The sequence below is a fragment of the Parambassis ranga genome, chromosome 12, assembly GCF_900634625.1.
Source record: "Parambassis ranga chromosome 12, fParRan2.1, whole genome shotgun sequence".
Classification (NCBI taxonomy): Eukaryota; Metazoa; Chordata; class Actinopteri; family Ambassidae; genus Parambassis; species Parambassis ranga.
In genome coordinates this window covers 7,729,248-7,751,294 of record NC_041032.1, presented here as the reverse complement: position 1 = coordinate 7,751,294, position 22,047 = coordinate 7,729,248, and the positions used below count along the sequence as shown (strand labels likewise).

The 22,047-nt window shown below is 40.8% G+C and overlaps 1 protein-coding gene across 2 annotated transcripts; it reads left to right on the top strand.

The window, feature by feature from the left end:
* The first annotated feature begins 273 nt into the window (after positions 1-273).
* Positions 274-16,731, top strand: pnpla7a (patatin-like phospholipase domain containing 7a). 2 transcript variants are annotated; one of them, XM_028417686.1, is made up of 36 exons: positions 274-404; positions 850-898; positions 990-1,064; positions 1,339-1,426; positions 1,527-1,609; positions 1,694-1,794; positions 1,897-2,037; positions 2,127-2,286; positions 2,604-2,684; positions 3,223-3,351; positions 3,521-3,601; positions 4,165-4,294; positions 4,405-4,476; positions 4,612-4,688; positions 4,799-4,954; positions 5,066-5,143; positions 5,336-5,541; positions 5,647-5,778; positions 5,955-6,078; positions 7,189-7,302; positions 7,425-7,491; positions 7,656-7,805; positions 7,954-8,017; positions 8,203-8,371; positions 9,718-9,900; positions 9,995-10,113; positions 10,191-10,347; positions 11,072-11,188; positions 11,309-11,378; positions 11,610-11,726; positions 11,890-12,038; positions 12,176-12,328; positions 12,461-12,580; positions 13,143-13,227; positions 13,570-13,685; positions 14,162-16,731. In XM_028417686.1, the coding sequence occupies exons 2-36, from the start codon at positions 851-853 to the stop codon at positions 14,297-14,299; spliced, it is 4,050 nt and encodes a 1,349-aa protein (XP_028273487.1). In that variant the 5' UTR covers positions 274-404; position 850; the 3' UTR covers positions 14,300-16,731. The 2 variants fall into 2 exon arrangements, with proteins under 2 accessions (XP_028273487.1, XP_028273486.1); XM_028417685.1 differs by having other exon boundaries at positions 4,606-4,688.
* Positions 16,732-22,047: the final 5,316 nt, after the last annotated feature.

Genomic DNA, 22,047 nt, shown 5'->3' with positions numbered 1-22,047 from the left:
ATTCTTTATAAGAATAGAACGAAAGTAATAGTTAAAGCATTCATTTTTATATCTTACAGCTGACACGTCACGCAGACAGATTTTAGCTGATCTATTCGTCATATGTCAGGATGTATATTCATAGATCTTTGAATGTAGTGAGTGAGTGTAGCACAAATACAAAGCATGTCTGCGTTATGTGAAAATATAAAGTATACATCAGCTACAACAGATGTAAACAGGAAGACGAGTACCCTTCGCCGTTTCTGATTGGATAAGTCCTGAGAGCGGTACCAAGGTAACCGCAGTTAAGGGCGGGGCTAAGCAAGTGACAGCATACAGAAAACTTTGTTAGCCACCTGCTAACTTTACTCCATTGTCTGATTTAACGATGTCACTAGCGTGAAGGTAGAACTCATCTAAAAGTAAGCCGCGTGTTTTCGGTTCGCTCACAGTTCTAAAATGATTGACTGTGATGTTACGTATTGTTCTAGGCAAGAGGGCTAACAATAACATTAGCTAGAGAGCTGCTAGCTAACGTTATTGTAGCTATCGTTAGCAAGCTAACGTTAAGAATAGAATAAGTTAAGCACTTACGGCTAACATTACCGGTATTAACAATGTTGCTGGCCCATTAACAAGCTTGTTGTTTAGTCGCTGTGACATAAAGTCGTATTTATAGCTGTTCACGACGCTAGATGACGAAAATGTCTGGCGGGTGAAAGCTGCTGTCGTGCAAATCCATCTTCCCCTTTTCATATTTTCCCTAGTTGTCCACAACTTGTGATCGCTCCATGAACTGTGAGTTATTTTTGTGTAACGCCACAGTCTCAGTTTATGCTTGGGTCGTATCGTTTCTTTGCCTTACAGGATGGACTGTCAAGAGAATGACGGAGATCTGTGCAAACGGGCCACTTCGGTAAACAGCGCACTCATTTAAGGCAATGCGCGTCACTTGGAAAAGAACAGGCAGTTGTGAAAATGATTGTGCTTATCTAATTAATGTTTAGGTGCTGATGAACAGCAAAAATGAATTCAGCGCACGGTTGCAAAAGTTTGTGGAGGAGAGGATGCAGACCACCATGGTATGAAATAACATGGCACTGATATGACTTAGTTCATGCTGTAATAATAAAATGTTATCAGATTGTTGTGGTTGTTTGCACAGTTGGGCTTGGTTTGATTAACTGTGTATCTATGGATACATTTTGTTTTATGCTGGCTGTAAAATGTACTTTCAATATTTACTGTGATTTGGTGGATAGGGTTTCTAGAACAGCACCCTAATGTCTGTTTGCAGCTACACAACACCATATGCCTTTCTTGTGTAACCATATTGTTGTTGCGTTGCTCTTCTAGCTGACTGGTGTACTGATTGGAGCTGCAGTTGCAGTCTCATTGATTGGGATTGTGGTGCTCCTCCTTTACAGGAGATACAGACTTGCTCGTGAGTCATTCACCCCCTTTCTAAACGTACCATTTGCTCTTTAATATATATTTCTGTATCCAATCTAACCTGCAATTTATTTGTTTTATTTCCTGAAAAGGTGAACAGAAGCCTGGAGTACCTCATTATCGCTTTAGAAAACGAGATAAAGTGCTTTTCTATGGAAGGAAGATCATGCGAAAGGTTTTGTCTACACATTTCTTCACATTAAATATGTTTGTGCCTCTGGATTAAACCTAATGTTAAGTATGTATGTGCTTTTCTAAGGTCCAGACATTGTCTGCAATTCCTCCTCCCTCCTCTACCTCAGTGTCAAAGCAGCCGCAGCGCATACGTAAAAGAACCAAAGTGCTGAGCATAGCTCGCAAGTATGCACCGTTCATGCATTTGAACACAATTTGTTTGCTTATGTTGTGTTCCTGTACATTATTTAATTTTTGTAAACTTTGTGTTTTTTTGTGTGCTGACAGAATCCTGAGGATCCGTAAAGATCCTCCCACCTTGCAGCACAAGGAACCCCCTCCCTCCTTGCTGGAGGCCGACCTAACAGAGTTTGATGTGCAAAGTTCAAACCTGCCCTCTGAGGTCCTCTACATGCTGAAAAATGTCAGGTAGACAAATATACAGCGTGTAGTTTTTATCCTCCTGTTGTTTTTTTCTGTGTATTTGTATGATGCGTGTGTTCTGTACCTTGTTGTAGGGTCTTGGGTCATTTTGAGAAGCCTTTGTTCCTGGAGCTGTGTAGGCACATGGTGTTTGTTGAGCTGCAGGAGGGTGAAGTTCTGTTCAGGCCTGGAAACGATGATGACAGCATCTTTGTGGTCCAGGATGGACGACTTGAACTGTGCATTCAAGAAAATGTATGTTAAAGGCTTTTTTGAGCTCAAGGTCGCCTTCTTGTCAGACTAATTCAGAAATAAGATGTAATATATAATATGAGTTCAAAATTAGATACATGAATATATAAACAGAAGAGTGCAGTAAAGCAGCTTTTAACCAGATGTATTCTGCCATAAAATCACACAAGAAATTAGTGGCATCCTATTTAACTGTTTGAATCACTTGACCTCTCATCATTCTCATCCTAATGGACCTCTGTTGATTCCCAGTGCAAGACATCATGTTGGCTTCAGGACTGAACAAACACACAACGCTTTCTTTCTTCTTTTTTTTTTAGGATGGCACAGAACCCGTGGTAAAGGATGTGCACCCAGGGGACAGCGTCCACAGCCTGCTCAGTATTCTGGACATTATCACTGTGAGCTCCTATTTTTTCTCTTTGCTCATCACACTAGGGCTTGTGCTCATTTGCATTCTGATCTGTCTGTGTAAGTTGTTTATCCATTACCTTTATATCCCCATGTTCCAGCCAGCAGATTTACGCTTTTTTGTTTAGTCCCATGCTGTGGTCTATTTCCGCTCTTTATTTTTTGCCATTGTGCAAGTGAATTGTTATTACCATACTTAAAGCTATTTTTTGGCAAAACAGGGTGATTTTGTTTAGTTTTTTAGTCTCAATTAGCCTGTTGTTGGGGATTGTGCTTATCATTGCTTAACTGATTAATTCAAACAAACAAAAAAATCAGTTAAGCTCAGAAATGTACCTTTGATCAGTGATCACAAGACGGAATTACCATAAGTTTGTATTTGTTTGTATTGTTTGTTAATATTGAGGCCACATGATTAAAATGTTGTAAGCACTAAATCTAAGTTCTTACAAAAAGACTTAAACCAACAGTTCTATTTAATTGGATGTAAAAACTGGAGTAAAACTGGAGTAAATACTGTTTTCACAGGGTTATCCAGCTCCATATAAGACTGTATCGGCACGGGCTGCAGTTCGCTCCACCATCCTGCGTTTACCTGCATCAGCCTTTGAGTCAGTGTTTAGGAAATACCCAGAAACACTTGTGCGCGTCATTCAGGTAAGAGATTGTTGTGATGGCAAATAATGCATGCAGAATGTTTTTGTCTGCTCCTATGGAACAACACTAAATTAAACACCACCATTTTGATGTTATTTGAATGCAGCTACAACCAAATGTATATGTTCTGCTCTGTGTCGCTCAGTGTTTTATTTTGTTTGTGTTGCAGATAATTATGGTGCGCCTCCAAAGAGTCACCTTTTTGGCATTACATAACTACCTGGGCCTAACAACCGAGCTGTTCAATCCGGTAGGAGGGGAATTAATTAGTGCACGCATATTTGTGTGTGTCTTGCAGAAAGGCTCACGCTGGACACCTAAGCATGACTTTAAATGAAACTGTACATAAACACTGACAGAGAGGCACATCCACACTTGGTCACACACTCAAGCTAATTTCACACAACATTAAGCACAGCATCATATCTCAGTCTTCCATAAAGCTCAGTGAAAATGAATAAAAATAACCCCTTTCACAGCAACAGGGAAGGCAGTAACCTGTATAACCTGGTGTCGAAAATACTCCGTAATTTTGTCCTTAATCGAAAAGTAAATATTTGGAGGGGTGTTCGCTTTACTAATTCTTGAATATTTAAAAAAAATATTTATTAGGAGTATAAAATTATTTGAACCAGTGGCTACGTACTACTTTTAATTCTCATGTGCCCTAACCAAAATAATAAGTCCCTCATTATAAGTGTCTGTGCCCTATCACTATGAATGTTGATTTTGTAAAATAACATAAAGCTAAACAAACGTAACTTGAACATAATAAAGTTCCCCCGTTTTTTGTCACTCTTGCTTGATTGGCAGGATAGCCAGGCAGTTCCCTTAACCAATATTAACAATGTGATGGGAGAGGCAAATTCTGCAAAGACGACTCGTCGCCTTCACTTCCAGGATGAATTACCCGCTGGGACGCCAGAGAGCCCGATGGAGACAGGTCAAACTGCGCACACTTGCTGTATTATTCTAAACATACACTCCACACACATTCGCTTTGTGTTGTTTCCAAACTGATCCTGTTCTGGCACCTATTTTTACATTAAACAGATGGTGTGAAGGACAGTCCTTCAAACAGCTACAGGAAGCTCCGTTCCATCTCAACGACCACCGACTGTGCAGGTGTGTCTTGGACATAAGCGGTCACCAAATGGCATATGCCTGTATTCATTTCCTGCAGAAATTTATCGCAGTCACTGATCCGAAAACAAGGGTACATACATAATCCTTATCTTCCCCCCCCCCCCCGAGGTACAGGTAATGACCTGAACATGGCTTGTGAACGAGCTCGAGTCACCATAGAGGAGGCTCCGCCCAGTCCTGTCACTCAAAAAGTAAGATTTGGCTTGCAGATGTAACACTACAAAGCGCATCTGCTTCAGCATATGCTGCTTCCTGTCTGTTTATCCACTACAAATCATATTTTTTTTGCCCATCTCTTTAGTCCAGTCTAAAGAAGAGTGTGACGATGCAGCACACGCCGACAGAAGTGTTTCACTATACAGACAGTGGAGGGCACTCTGATACCTTACACCTCAGTAAAAGCAGCACAATCCTCCAAGCTGCAAAGAGGGACCTGCTGTCAATCATCCAGCTGCAGGTGGGAGGCTGATAAGAGAATATTTACTTCAGCTCCTGTGAATACTGTATTTCAGTGATTCCATCATTTAAAAATAAATAATTAAATGTTGTATTTTCTTGTCTATTGCAGGATCCCAGCCTACTTGAGGGCAGAGTTACCCTTCACCAAGTCAAAGCTGGTTCTGTGGTAGCTCGTCAGGGAGACCAGGTTAGAAAACAGTGGTTTATACTTCTTGGTATTTGTGCAGACAGTTAACAAAAATCTTCTGATGAAACATTGATAGAAACCAAGGCATGGCAACTGGAAAAACTTGTCTCTCTAACTTTGGAGGCTTCTCACAACACAAACAAATTAAACTGCATAGATTTCTTCTTATTTGCCCCCCTGTCTGTGTTTTAGGAGGTGAACGTCCAGTTTGTGATTTCTGGCCTCCTCCATGTTTACCAGCGAATGATAGACCGTGAAGAAGAGACTCGTCTGTTTGTGACGCATCCCGGAGAGCTTGTTGGTCAACTTGCCGTCCTGACTGGCGAGCCCCTTATCTTCACTGTGCGAGCCCAGCGGGACTGCAGCTTCCTCTCCATTTCCAAAACGCACTTCTATGAGTCAGTCCCATGGACACTTTCACTACCACTGCTTTAGTTAAAACAAGAATGATCTGTGTGCTTTCTTTGACCTACTTTTTCTGTGTATTTTTGTTTATTCCTCAGGATAATGCGTGTGGAACCAAAAGTAGTGCTCAACATTGCTCACACAGTGGTGAGGAGGATGTCATCTTTTGTCAGACAGATAGACTTTGCTCTGGACTGGATGGCTGTGGAAGCTGGCAGGGCCGTGTACAGGTATTCTCTTTATTTAATGGATCTCAGAAAATATTTTTGTCAACTGTACAGACATCGTTTTTGAGCGGGAGAAGAGTTATAAAATCAAGTTGGAGGCAAATAAATTCTTACATTTGGTTTTAGTTGTCTGACTTGATTGCAATGAACTGAAGTCCTTTGTACATTTTCTTTTTCAGGCAGGGAGAGAAATCCGACAGCACCTTTATAGTGCTGAGTGGTCGACTGCGCTCTGTAATTATGAAGGAGGATGGTAAGAAGGAGCTGATCGGAGAGTACGGACGTGGTGACCTAATTGGAGTGGTAAGGATCATGACAGCAAGAGAGGGGGGAGGATAGTTTTCCTTTAAATTTCTGCAACAAAATCATTAGCTTCATGGCATGATAAAGTCTATTAAAAATCGAGAGTTAATAATGCATTAGGAAATGTTACTATCTATAGATAAGCACATTCAGTCTCAATACACAATGTTTCCCAATCAGACCAACAGTTCAACAAGTATGACCATAAAACTATTCACTGCCAGGAATTAAAAATGTAACCAAGTACATTTTATGATTATTTCATCACTGTCATTATGCTTTAGGCAGCGACAATTTCAAGTAGTAGATAGGCCAAGTCTTGTATACATTTACAAATAATATACAATCAAAGTGATAGTATTAAGACAGTTACAGTCTCCCTTTGCTTCAGAACATTCCCTTACACAATAAAATTTGGTTTATTGCATTAACATGCAAAGTCTCAGCTTTAATTTGGTATTCAGAATTTAAAATAATTTCAAATTAAATGTGCTGAAGCACAAAAGCTGTAGGACTAAAATTGTTAGTGGTTAGGGTCTCTTGGTGGTGAACATAATTTATGAAGTAGACTGAATATGCATCTGGGATGAAAGGCCTTCTATAATATTCTGTATAAATAGATATATCTATGTTCCTTTCCTTAGTGTTGGACTTGAAGCGAATACTAATGTTTGCATTTTCATTTTGATAACCTCACATACTTTCCTTTGGTTGGTCTCTGCTACAAGGCTTCTAATAATACCTGGCTTGATGGATGCTATGGTTACTGTTACCTGGAGGAGGAAAGCTGTCATTGCAGCTTATGTGATAGTGAAAATAAGATTGTTATAGAGCTGGCTAACATTGTGAGACGCATTTAGCACTGCTGTGTTGACGTCAGCTCTGGATGATGAGATTGAGAGATCTTATTTATAGCACTTACTTGTTAGCTCAGAAACTATTGGAACAGTACATAGCTCCTGGACAGCCACTGATTATTAAAACTTTAAATGGATTTCAGTTTTAGTATATGCTATTTGTTGACATATTTTGAAATGTTTTGGGTTTTGTTTTTACTTCTCACTTTCTGTCTGAGTGAACAATGATGTGATGTGGCATACATGTCTGCAGGTGGAGGCCCTGACTCATCAGAACAGAGCCACCACAGTACATGCTGTACGAGACTCTGAGCTGGCCAAGCTACCAGAAGGAGCTCTCAGCTCCATCAAGAGAAAATTCCCACAGGTAGACTTTACTAATAATGTTAAATAATCTGAACAAGAAACATAACTGATGTCCCACGTCGGTCAGATCACTGGAAACACTGCTTTATCATGATGTACTGAATCGTTCAATATTTTTCTCAGGTTGTCACCAGATTAATCCACTTACTAGGACAAAAGATCCTCCAGCAGGTCAATGGCCCTCTGACAGGTGTGTGCATCTACAATGTTTGAGTTGGCTTATCTTGTTAGAACACATCTGTATGCACACGGCATCTCACTAGTGCTTGGTTTGGCTTTGGGTTATCTCACTGCTTTCAGTATTTAACACAACTGTGTATTGATGAAAGATTTAAATCTGTAATATGTCCTCAGCTCGCAGTTTGGCCCTCCACACTCCAGGAAGTAAGTGGGATGCTGGGAACCAAGCCTCCAACCTGTCTACTGTGACAGTCCTGCCTGTGTCAGAAGAGGTACCTCTGACTGCCTTCACCCTGGAGCTGCAGCATGCACTCCTTGCAATAGGTAAGAAAATGACACATTTTTATATTCAGTTTCATATTTATATTTAAGTTTTACCTGATTATGTACTATGGCTAGCCTCCAAACTGTCTGTGAATTGCCAATATTTGGTCAGAAGGGTCAAGTCAGGACCTGTTTTCTAACTGTACAGGTCCCACACTTCTGCTGACCAGTGATATCATCAAACAGCGCCTTGGAGCTGCAGCTCTAGACAGGTACGTTTCGTGTCTCAACATCTAATCTTTTCTTTTGTCAAACTGCCGTTTGAGGTTTCTTTCTTTTTACTTACCTATTAAATTCTGTTCAAGTACACTCTGCTGGCACAACTGGAAAATGGATCTACAGTATGCTGCCAGCAAGGCAGTGCCGCCTGTCATTAATGGACTCCTTTTCTCTTCAGTGTTCATGAATACCGTCTGTCTAGCTGGCTAGGCCAACAAGAAGACATCCATCGCATAGTTCTGTACCAGACTGACTACACACTGACCCCATGGACACAGCGGTGCATCCGTCAGGCTGACTGCATCATTATCGTGGGACTAGGGGAGCAGGACCCAGTTGTGGGAGAGGTGAGGTGGTAGAAAGTGTTACAGGTGAAGAGAGGTTGCTCTTGCTGCTCAGTGAGGGTGTAACAGAGGAGAGAAACACACCCTTACTACAGAAGCTAATAGTAGAAATTAGTTTTTTTGCACAGTACTATGAGTCAAGTTGCAGTTAGATTGTTTAACCACATTACCAACTTCCTAAAGTCTCTGCTGGATTTTCAGTGACCTTACAGTGTCAGCCAGAAGTCTCTGTGCCTGATCATCAAAATTACTGATTGTTGCTTCATTTATTCTGCTGACATCAGTGTGGTACCCCTCTTATCATCCAGTGCTGAACATGAAAGTGAGTTTCCCAAAGTGTCAAATGCTTCATGGCCCATTCTGTATTTGTCAATGTGAGTTTTGTTAGCTGAAACAGAAAACACACATGTTGTTTTGTTTTTGTTCTTTATTATTGTAATTAGTAAATGAGCTGTGAGCAGTCACATAATATTATACACATAATTTCTTGTCCAGCAAATTTCAGTTCTGATCATTATGCTCCTGAATCATGGATATACCAAGGGACAGACCTACTGTGAACACATTGTATTTGACCCTTGAGCATACAGGAGAAATGAGCAAAGGGCAGACTGGATGTTGTGAAAGGGAGGCAGGTTGTGGAGGAAAAAGTGCACGTCCAGCCGTTGAAGGAGAGGTAATTGCCTTTACAGATAGAAAAGAAAAGAATGTATCCCCGTTTAACAGGCATTGGTGATAGAAATGGTAAGATGGATCAATATTTGCCCAGCCTCAGAATGAGTCATAGCTCTGGGTTGATTTTATCTTTCAGGTCACACACACACACACTCACCTTGCACAGACACTGAACCTTCACCAGAGGTAGGGAGGGCCTGTCAACCAGGCTGCAGATCTGACCTTCCTCTCAGACTATTTTCCTTTTTCTATTAGAATGTTCATTCAGAAATGTTGCATAATAAAAGTACCTAATCAAGGAAATTGCAGTTCAGTTTTCTTGTAGACTTTTAATTAAAACTCGTCTCATAAAATATCCTTCCATTCTGCTCTTATTGCTCAAACTGCTATCCAAAATTCCCCACTTGTAACAATTATTAGCTACATTGTACTTGTTCAAATAATCCTTCTGGTTTCATTTGTCTCTGAAAGCAAGAGCAATCACATACCTGTACACATGCTGTTATATTTTGTTTGTTTAATCCTAACACTTTTCTTTAGTACTTCTTTTTCTGGGCTTGAACTCAAAATTCTCATCTCATTATATCTGTTCAAGCATGACTCAGGAGCCTCTCTGAAGAAAGTCAGGTGTATGATATGTTCTACAACATTGTGCTCACTGCCTTTCCCCCTAGCTGGAGCGTATGTTGGAAGGAAGCGCAGTGCGTGCCCAGAAGCAGCTGGTGCTGTTGCACAGAGAAGACGGCCCCCCACCTAAAGGAACTGTGGACTGGCTCAACATGCGAAGCTGGATCTCAAGACACCTACACCTCTCCTGTCCTCGAAGGGTTTTCTCTAAGAGAAGCCTGCCCAAACTGGTCAGAATAGCAAATATGGGCATCAATCTAAAAATCTAAAGCACTGATCTACTATTAACCTGTCATTAAGTATTCTCATAAATCTTTCTTTCAGTTGGAGCTGTACCAACGTGTGTTTGAGAAGCCAGCAGACCGACACTCAGACTTCTCCCGCTTGGCTCGTGTTCTTACAGGAAACGCTATTGCTCTGATCCTTGGAGGGGGTGGAGCCAGGTAAGATTCTTACCCACAGTTCATTATATCCTATAAAATCCTCACTATAACCCATATTTTCCTCTCCTCTTGATCAGGGGTTGTTCCCAAGTGGGCATCATGCGAGCACTCTGTGAAGCTGGTATCCCAGTGGACCTCATTGGAGGGACTTCAATTGGTTCCCTGATGGGGGCACTATATGCTGAAGACCGAAGCCACAGCCGCATGAGGATAAGGGCCAGAGAATGGGCAATGGTGAGAGTCACAGTAGTGTTTAGACACAAAATCCCATTATGAACAATCACATAATGACTTACTATAAATAAACGGTTCTGGGTTGGATTTGGGGAATCTTTTACAATGTATTATCATGACCTTTGATACATCTCTTAGGTGTTACATAGGTGCACAGATTGGACCTTGTGTTTGTTCCCTAAATTTCATAGTTTTGATATTCTCAAGAAGCAAAAGGGTTTAGAGATTTTACACTTGCCACCGAGTCTTGCATGAATGTGCTCCTCAAATAATCTTCTTTTGTAATCCACACTTTCCATGTGGAATTAGTTAGGTTATTACCATGATCATCCATGATGGCTAATTTGAGACGCCTGCTTTGTCGCCGGGTCTGCAGGCACAGCATATGGTATGATTTTTGTTTCCACCATATATAGAGCCCCTCCCCTTCTGGCTCTGTCCTTGGTTCTGAACCTTCCCTGCAGAAGCAGCTGGCTGGGTTGTTGCTCCTTAGTATCAAATTAAAAAAGAGCCGCTGTGCCATAAAAAGAGTTTGTCCTCAGCAAAGTCGGATGAACAAAGTGAAAATAGTAATGAAAAGGAAAGATTTTTGTCAAGATTTTTTAAATGGCTAATGGTTTTAAGGGATTTTTTAAAAAAAATCTTCTTTGTGCCTGAGGAAAACACCTCTTGGAGTTGTATGAAGGATTTGAAGAGCTTTTTTCCCCTGACTTTTCTACTGTAGGAAATGACTTCAGTGTTTCAGAAGGTTCTGGATTTGACATATCCTATCACCTCTATGTTTTCTGGCGCTGCCTTCAACTCCAGCATCAGCAATGTCTTCAAAAGCAAACAGATAGAGGTGAGCTGGATTCTCCAAATAACAGAACTTGAATGGGTATCACAAATGAGAGCACATGAATGTCAGTTTGAGTAGATAAACATCCAACACACCTAAACTTGATGTTATCTGTTGTTGCAGGACCTCTGGATCCCATATTTCAATATCACAACTGACATCACTGCCTCCGCCATGAGAGTACACACTGATGGTAGGTGTAATGTTTGTGTCATCGTTTTGTTTTGAAGGTCAGTGACAGTGGAAAGACCCATCTAACCAAAGGGTGCATATGGTCATTGTCCTCATTGGTGAACCGACCCTTTAATTAGTTCCACTGATTAATTTAATTTTCAATCTGTTCAGGATGATTGCTTTCTATTAAAGACATACTGCATAATTAAAAGCCGTAAAAACTTACAGAATTGCCTATTTGCTGTTCGAGGTTCTCTGTGGCGGTATGTTCGTTCCAGCATGTCTCTGTCAGGATATCTGCCTCCTCTCTGTGACCCCAAAGATGGACATCTACTGATGGATGGAGGCTACATCAACAACTTGCCTGGTTTGTTACACACTTTTTAGTTGCCATACTTCCAAGGGAGAAAGTAAAGTTTGTCTTCTTTCTCAGAGCATTTTCTATTATTACCATACCTGTATTTTGATTTTTCGTGATGCCCTGTTCTTCCCCCTGCACCAATGGTTTTGATTTCATCTGTCTCTTCCAGCTGATGTGGCACGCTCCATGGGGGCCAAAGTGGTGATAGCTATTGACGTGGGCAGCCGGGATGAAACCAACCTCACTAATTACGGCGACTCACTCTCAGGCTGGTGGTTGCTATGGAAACGCCTCAACCCCCTAGCTGAGAAAGTAAAGGTGATGGATCGATTTAGAAAAAAAAAAAAAAGACAACATACCGTGTGGGGAAGTTTTAAAAATAAATGAGTGCTATGAATAACAGCAAGGATATTTTTGCAGGTGTTTTACAGTAATCCATAAGTTCATTTCTATAGGTGTTGAACATGGCAGAGATTCAGACTCGGCTAGCATACGTGTGCTGTGTGAGGCAGCTGGAATCTGTGAAGAACAGTGACTACTGCGAGTACATCAGACCTCCAATCGACAGATACCGTACTCTGGAGTTTGGCAAGTTTGATGAGATTGCTGTAAGTTTAAAACTGTTCTCTTCTCAACTTATTTTAGAAAAATGTTTATCAGTAACAGACATTACACTGTTTTGCTGCGTCAGAATGTGTTTTAATGAGTCAGGCCCTTATGTGTGTGTTCATGTAATGCAGGAGGTGGGATATCAGCACGGGAAGACTGTGTTTGATGTATGGAGTCGCAGTGGTGTGGTGGAAAATATGTTAAAAGACAGGCACCAAGAGGAGTTCTGCAACACTCAGACCAAGAACAACGTAAGGATGGGGAAAGGAACATGTATACTGTAGAAAAGAATATGACAACAAAGTCATTAAAAGCACAACACACAATAACACACAACAGAATGTGGCCAAAATGACACAAAGCTGTTCATTTAACTTGAAATACATCAAGTAACTCAGAACAAAATGCACAAAATATGTTTTGTGTAGTTCAGTATGCCTTGACTCCACATTCATTTGTGGTACATGATTGAAGGTGAAGGTACAAATTGATAGTGAAAGAATTATGACAATAACACCAAAGCAAACAACTTACAAATGCACCTGAACAAGAGCGGAAAGAACGATGGAGATACTAGTATGGGTATGGACCAGTAAGTCTTAAGATGTCTTTTAAACAGCTTCCATTGTCATTCTATAAAACAATAGTCATGCCACATTGGCAGTTAATGAGAGTCTATTTTCACTTGCCACTCTGGGGAATAATGTATATCTTCCAGTATATGTGCCATTATACATTTAGTAGCGCTGGTCAAAACTAAACATTACATCTTTATTTGTTACCTAAACATTTGTACTTGTGTGTGTGTTTTAGGTGGTGACTTGTCCCAACGCCTCCTTCACTGACCTGGCTGAAATTGTGTCCCGCATCGAGCCGGTCAAACCTCCTCTGGTGGATGGTAACAGACACACATGTGATCCTTACATGTTTAAAATGAATAAATAAGCGTCACATCGACAACACAGCTTGTTATTATTGTGAACTGGTTTAAAACAGCATGTTTGTTCTTCTCTGATACAACCATCTATATATTTAATCCTCTTCTGCCTATTTATAAGCCATTTGTCATGCATCACTCCTCAAAATGCCCTGTTTGACTTCTCACAATGCAGCACATTTTTTACCGTTCTGACTCACTCACCTGCACGCCCACTTGTGTTTGTCACCTCTTCTCCACTCCACATGTTTCGGTTTATTCACCCACAATGTGTTTCTGTGCTTCCTGTCCTCCCCTCATCAGAGGAGTCAGACTACCACACTGACTATGAAGAAGAGGCTCTGGAGAGTGCTCTGTCTGACATGGAGATGTACAATCGGTATGGAGAGCACACTGAAGGGGAGGAGACCGCTGACACGGTACAAACCTCTGGTCATTAGACTGGACACTGTTGGCTAACTTCTGATAAGCAGAGCATTTAGTAGGCATTTCACTTTAGTCATGCCTGAAAGCAGTTTTATACACACAACACTGATTTCTTGTTAAGGTGCACTTTTCTTAAAGTATCTTGCGTGCCAAAAAACGATGAAAGTTCATGGAGAGAGGCCAAATCATGGTCCAAACAAGATCCGTAGGACTATAAAATGTATTCTGAAATTAATTAGAAGACACTACAAGGCCAGCTAATGAAATTAAAATGATACCTGTTACTTGCAGTTAAGAGACAAGGCTAAAGAAAGATATAGAGCTATGACTTTGAGCCAGAAAAAATAAATTGGACAATAAAAAGAAATGATTAAGACCTTCTTTTTATTGGTCACATGACAGTTTTAAATTCAGAATCTCCAACACATTCAGTTCTGACGCTGTGCCTCACTATGCCTCTGATTCTTAGGATGAAGAGCTAGAGGGGAGACCTGCACGCTCCATTAACCCACTCACCAGCTGCCAGACGCGGTCTCCCGCCGTCCCTGACAGCATGCTGGACGAGCCGTCAAACCAGCGAGTTCATTCCAAACAGTCCACTAAGTGAAGACTAGTCTCTGCCCGAAGAGGTCATCACAGTTTAACCTGCCTGTCTGCCACATTTTTTCCTCCAGTGTGTCCGGTGTGACTACCTGATCGTAAGTGACTGTGATCACCATTCGACCTCTGCACCCTGGCCTCGTTAGCTGCGTGGGCAGTCCCTTCACGCACTCAGAACAAGCATCTAGTATGCATCAGCACACATGTATGACTAATCATTTCTCATATTGAGATAGTTAATATTACTGGTGGCTTGATCACATGAATCACACCAGTCCAGTGGAAGACAATAGGCAGGGCTGGTGAGGAGATACTATTTCCATGAAATATTTACCAGCCAGGTGACAGCTATGAATCTTTGATATCGTTGATTGTACAGATTTTAGAATTTCTAACTACCATACAATTAAAAGGTCAGTCCACCTAGTTATTTTAAGTCTTCTGTTGTCTAACACATTTGACAGATTTGGTGTGATTTTTGCAAAGGTCGGATATTTTCCAACACACAGCCAAGGCCCAGAGCATCTCCAAATGTGGTCAGGACAACCTAAAAGGGCCTGGCAGAGTTCACACTTGAACCTTTTCACTTGGCATAATCTGAGACATGTTAATGATATGAACAGGGACTTCTGAATTTTGGAGCTGCTATCCTGAAAGGGGAAAACATCGATTTAATGTATACAACAGACTAAGATGTTACTTTAAGCTCATTATGAGTAAGAATTTTTGAACTCATTAGTGCACATCCATCCATAGGCATGAACAATCAGAGCACAAACATTGCTGTCACTCAACTTTGACCTTCACTAAACTAGAAGCGACACACCAGTGAGTGCACTGGAGGCAGTGCGGGTCTTGCCCAAGAACGACTAGGGAAGAGAGAACAACCAACCCTCCAGTTATTGAACAACCCTGCTATACCACTGAGCCACTGCTGCTCATGTTGTAGCATGATGTAAGAAATTAAAAAGCAGGTGACCAATATGCAAAAGTGTGAAACCCCTAAAAAGGTTAAGAACTTTTTCTTTACACTTATGTCTATGTAATGATCCTCACTAAGATTTCCTTGCCAAACAACACTAATTTAAAAACAGAGTGAGAGCAAAACAAGCAGCATGCTCCACGGCCATGACTGTCAGCACAGTTTTGTCGTACCCAGTGTGCCAGGGATATGGAGGGAATTAATGACTGCAATCCACTTCAAAGCACTAGTTTCCCTCTCGGCTGGCGAGAAAACCTCCTCCCCATCTGTTTTCTGGCTTGAATCTATCAGACACAGACTGAGCGGCAGACAGTGTGGATTCTGTTGGGTGAACTCAGCTCATTTTTGAACTGTTTAAACACAGGGACCATCACAGGAACATGTTGTAACACTTGTGTTTTAGAATTTGGACCTAATTTATCTATCTATCTAAAAGGTAGTGTATGTCATTGAATTTTATATTTATGCCAAGAATGTGACATCAGCCATAGAAAATGCCATCTTATGCACAGGAGACAAAGCTGGACAATCACTCCAGAAATGCAGATCAATGCACAATTGTATTAATCTTTGAATGTACATTTGATTAACTAACCTCGCTCTTTAACATTTATAAAGAGTTAACGTAATCCAGACTGAACTGATGATTATTGTTCAGCACTAATTTATATTATCAATAACTCTAACAACTAATGCAGTGTTTGGTCAATAGAGGAAAAAAAGTTGAAAAAAACATGGAGGTTTTGTTTATTTTAATATAAGAACAACACATTTCTGAAGCTGAAAGTATGAAATGGAAAAAAATATAGTAACAATTTATTTTATCAAAACCTTTGCTAATTATTTCTGTTGATTGACCAGATGTTTTACCACTGACACAAGCATTTAACAAAAAAAAGTGCTAAGGCACCCTTAACTCTAACTCAATATATACACAGTGTGGTATTTTACAGATGAAAATGATCTAACTCCAACGCCCATCCAAGCTCTAATCAATACATAACCAATGCAACTTTGTTTGTTTCTTGAAAGTCCGCAGTGATCGTCACTGTATGTATCTTCACACTGGTGCTACAGTACCTGCAGCCTTACACATGTGTAGACAGTAAGACAGGGGGGTCCAATATTAAAAGGAGTCCGATAGAGTTCGGACAGAAAAAGTGGGAGCAAGACGTTTGTTGTTGAGGTGATGGTGTGTGTGTGTGTTTTTTACCTACTAAAATGAATTGATGTTGTCTGACAGAATGAATGATTCACTGCTTTATTAAATGCAACACAGTAATGGATGAAGCGCTGATGTAATGTGTGGAACTGTGCCATGCAGTTAATGTTACAAGACCCATGTGACCTTAGATGACCCATGTGGACAAAATAACCACTCCTGCCTTTGTTTGGTTCTCATTTTGATGATTATTCTTTACAAGTATGTTTACCATTAAACCTGTAACATTACCTCATTTATTTGCCTCTATGTATGTTTTTTGATGATCAGTTCTTACGAAGAAACGACTCTATGTTGTTTTAGCCCATGTCTTCAATCATTGCTGCTTCAAGTCAGTCAGTCCTCTCAACAAAATCATCTAACAAAATATAATATTATTAAATTTTGAAACCTTTATTAGTCCCACAATGGGTAAATTGCTTAAGCCAGCCCAGCAAAGAGCGCCATACACCAGTGAGTACATTGGAGGCTATGCAGGTAAAGTGTCTTGCCCAAGGACAAACAACAGTGACTAGGGAGGAGTTGGGATCAAACCACCAACCTTCCGGTTACTGGACAACCCTGCTATACCACTGAGCCACTGCTGCCCAGTGTTATAGTTATAGTATAAAAACAACAATAAAGAAAAGCAGAAAGAAGTCCCTTTCAGAAGCATTTAGTGGTGTCTAGTGTTGAAGTTTGCTAATGCAAAAGAGCTTTCCATTAAAAAAAAAACAATAAAACAAAGTTCAATTGCCTAAAGCTGCAGTTCCATGAATGGCCATTTGAGGCAGGCTCAAAAGTCAATTCCCATAGATGTCCATGTTAAAATATCCAAACAAACAAACTGTCTGGAGGGTGAAAGCTATAAATATGTTTAGTGGGATATATTCCATAAGTAGTAATAGTAGTAGTGTAAAATGGAGTGCTGACCCACATGCATAAAAACAGGCCTAAACCTGATAGTACTGTACAGGAATGCAATGTTAATCCATCTCTAGATACAATTGTCCTTCTATTTTCTACCTACAGGTAACAATTGTGACCATCACACCTTCTTTACGTCATTGTTAATATATGTCACATAAATAGGAAAGGAAAATCATACATTTCACTCACAGAGCTACCACAAACTGCAAAACAGAGATTATCATAAATTAGGTGCTGTCACACCTGTGGGATTGTTTACTTCACACACACACAAAACGATGGATCCCACATTCTTATGTATGATTAATCCCACCTTATTGATGTGTCCTATAATGAGCTTTTCCAGCCTCCCGCCTTCCCCTGGGGAAGGCAGGCTTGCATCAGCTAATTAATGAGCACACAAGAGGGAATTTAGGTCACAAGGAGAGCTGAGAGAAGAGAGGGGAATAAGTGGCACTCGCCTCGATCGATACATCACAAGGCAAGAAAGTGGAGGGCTGAAAAAAAAAAATTGGGTGAATGAGTACGAGCTTCCTGGAAATTGGGAGTCTTTTGACAGAAAAGACAAGGTTGACAGTGAACAAGAGGAGCCACAGCTCTGGTGTGTTGGCGGACAATGACCCCAGCTGGGCTGAATACTGTGACAGGCAGCAGGAGATTTGGAGAACCATTTACGCGAAAAAAGGCGAAGGGGAAGTTTCTGACCTTAAACAGACAGACCGGTTGATTTATAGAAGGTCAAACACCCACAGTGTACATATTTCCCCATCCATACAGCTCTGCACCCCCCCCCCCCCTCCTCCTCCTCTCATTTCATAGCCTTACATTCTTCATCCACTGCCTGAAGTGTTTTTGGAAAATGGGGACAAAACAGGCTTAAACAGGTAAGTAGGTCACACGTTTTGTTGCTGTAATGAAAGCACCTCTGTGACGTGTGAATACAAAAATAGTGTTAGTACACACTGAAAGGTCCCCTGAACACAAAAGAATATTAGAACTCCTTCCTTCCATTTAACTCAACACATTAAAGGTGATTTCATCATCAGTGTGCAGCCTGCCTGATGCTCAATACCATCCTTGAGTCTCTCTCTGCCACCATCATTTCCTATGGACCCTCCTTACAGGTAGATGGGCTTTCCAATGGAAAGATGAATCAATAAATATACTGGTTTACTACCATATAGAAGAAAAGACAGGTGCAGTCTCAACAAAAGATGTCAGTTTGAACGACAGTCAGTTTGTGATTCTCTACAAAGAAGTATATGCGACTGATTCTAAATTGAGGCCCCGCAGGTGAAATCCGTCTGCTGCAGTCATCTCACCTCACTGCTCTGTCAACCTGCAGCTACCACTTGTGTAAACCCTACCCTCAAATACTGTATGTGTCTGCCATCCATAACGTGTGCTTTGTTCCAGAAGAGGGAGAGGGAAACAGACAACTGTCAAACATTGATAGATATCATTCTGCTTTCTGCATCGTTTCAGTAAAAAACTGCCTCCATGGCATCAGAGGACTGTCTGTGGATGTTAAATAATAACACATTATTTGTTTTTCCTTTATGTTGCAGCCTGTATTTTAGCACAAAGTGAACATTTTCACAAAGAATTTGTTCTTGCATGTTTGTGCAGCTGTGACACAGAATGGCAGCTTAAACACATATTATGTAATGTAATGCAGAACATAAAAGAGGAGCCCGACTGCTCCTGAATTCACTCTGCAGCATGACTCCAAACATAAAGATTTAACTTTAGCTAAAAGAAGAGCAAGGACTTCTTCAACAGAAGAAAAAAAAAGCTGATGTAAACTTCATAAAGTCAGTGTGGGATTACATGAGAGAGAAGCTGCTATAGATGAAGAACAGTGGTAAGCTCTCCACAAGGCTGCAAAACCTTGATGTTTACAGCTGCTTTATTCAACCAGATTATTATAATCGGTACTGTTTAGAACAGCAGAGTTTGCAATGGGATTGTGTTTCATCGCTGGCTGTCCATTATGTCCATTTATCAATAAAAAACATCAACATATGCCACCTGTGACTGCTAAAATACAAGAACGTGTGTTTTTTCCTTTGTAAATCCATTGTTTTTATCCTGTTCTTTTGTTTCCACACTGTTTCAAGAAGCAAAGAAGAACAACCAGTGTACGTTGGCTTTCTTAACTGGTCTATAAAGTGTAAAAAACTATGGCTGAATCATACAGTAAGTGACGAAGATGATGGTGTCCAGAGAGACATTTCTAAAAATTCCCCCAAATATGCATTAGTATCAGTTGGGGTTTTTTGTGTGGGAGTCAGACGATCCAGCAGAGGTCATTTTTTGAAAAGCTTGCTTTGTCAGCATGAGCTCAGTAGGCTCCAGTAATTTAAGGTTGTCTGTTATCTCTACATTTTTTCCTTTTTTTTTTTTGTCTAGGTTTCAATCTGTCTCAGTGTGAATCCGTTGATCACTGCCGCAGGCCTGTACAGGATGAAGCGATAAGAAGAAAATGAGATTGTCTGTTGTGCAGCTACAGACTATGTACTGCATTGAGGGTGGAGGGTGGGGGGGGGGTAGCTGCTTTTTACCATGTGGCCCCACAGAAAAGATGATTCATATTTTTCTCTGCAATTCCCGCATTTTGCCTCTCAGCCATAAATACAATGCTTCGCTAGCGCTACAACACATTTACTGTATGTGTGTATACAGTAAATGTGTTGTAGCGCTTACATGTCAACACCTCTCTGAAGCTCTCCTATACATAAGAGACTTCAGTCTCTGCGCAGCGTAACTGCTCTCATACATACAGCGCAATACACCACTTAAACGCCTTCACATCACTACAGAAAGTTAATAAAAAAAAGCTCACACACACACATTGCCAACTGTCACAGATTATTCTAAAGATAAAACGCAGCCCACCTGTGTAAGCATTTCATCGTTCCGCATGAGGGAATGAATTGTTAGATGAAAATGAGATCATTTGCACAGGATGCATGAACGTGGGAACGAAAATACAACATCTGTGCAACTACAGGATATTCTGCATTTTCTAAGATCACTGGGAAGGAAGAGTGTTTGAAGGGACCAAACACAGACACAATAACAACTTGACAGAAATCAAAAGCACGGTGGTATTTCAGCGTTGTGAAGTTTAGGTGGACTGGTTACACACTCTAAACAAGACTAGACTCTTAAACTAAGCTGCAAAAGTCTATGAACTCTATTGCAATAGTGAAAACTACTAAGCTGGCAAAATAATAGACAGGTGCGAACAGGATACAAACAAACTGAATATAATTCATTCTTTTTTGACATTCTTCTGGTGGAACAACAACATTTGTGTTTCTACATCAGCGCTTAAACTATTAAAATCAACTTTCCATGTAGGGTGCATGGTGCTGAAAAGTATGGAATATTATTCTTAGTCGAAATTCAAATATGAACCTACATATAATTCACTTTAGCTAGAGATACTGCATGTGTGGTCTTGTGTGTCGTGTAGTGTGTAATACATCAGTACACATCAATGGAGGTCAGAATGAAAATAAAGATGGGAGTCACAGCTGCTGGCTGATCCAGCAGAAGGTCTAGGCAGCGCGGCTGCTTCTGTCAGCTCTCTCTGCCAGGCTGATAATATCCTGCTAAAGGTGCTGATTGGGAACACGAGGTGAGAGACACTTTCCCCCAGACACTAGCATAAGCACGGGTTTTGAATATTTTCATCACCACTGAGATACACCCACCTAGTTGCCAGAGCCTTCAGTCAGCTGTAAAAGTGGAAATATAGACACTTTAACCTCACATCGAGTGTGAATGAGTGACTGCAAGCTGTAAACTGATGCTTTTTAAACTTTTTTCATAGCCAAGCTTTATACTGAAGGCAAAAAGACAGAACATATTTTTGTCTGTGTATAAAAATAATAGCATGACACTATAGGTGACAATATCAGAATAAAAAAACCTCACACAAATAACCACAAAGCATAAAACAAAAAAATCTTCCTATGCTATTAAAACCAGCAGGACAAAAAAAAGAGATGCTACCAATTCCCCATTTTTTTTCTGCAGACTGTGTCCAGTATTGTTAATGAACATGACTTGCCTGGCCACAGCAGTAGTGCTGCAGCTTTGTCCTTCTCCTCAAATCTGGTGTGTGTATCAGTGTCAGAGCCTAAGACAGTCTGTCAACACCAGGGTCTCGTGTAGCTCACGGACGCAGCTTTCCGATGGACACTCATTTATCACTTTCCTCTCTCTCCCTCCGCTTCACTCTCACTGAACTGGATTTTACTCTCCTTCTGCCTTTCATCGCCTTCGTTCCTTTTATCCTCCAATTTTTTCCATCTGTACCTGTCTGCCTCTCTTCTATTGGAGGAAAACCCCTCTTCCTACAGTACATCCTCACTCTCTCTGCATTGATGCCAGCTCACAGATCTCTGAGGTATTTTGGCGGGGCTGCCCTGAAAAGCATTAGACTACAGTGAGCCAGAGAGAAATGACCTTTTCTCGGCCAAGCAACGAGAAAGAGCAGCAAGCCGGGAAGCAAAGGGGTTTAATCAGATCAATGTGCCCTTTGTCATCTCACCGTCTGCCCTGTCAGTCTCTGTATCTGTCTGCCTGTTTGTTGTTTGCTGGCTCCAGAGTGTATCTGCTTTCATCCTTC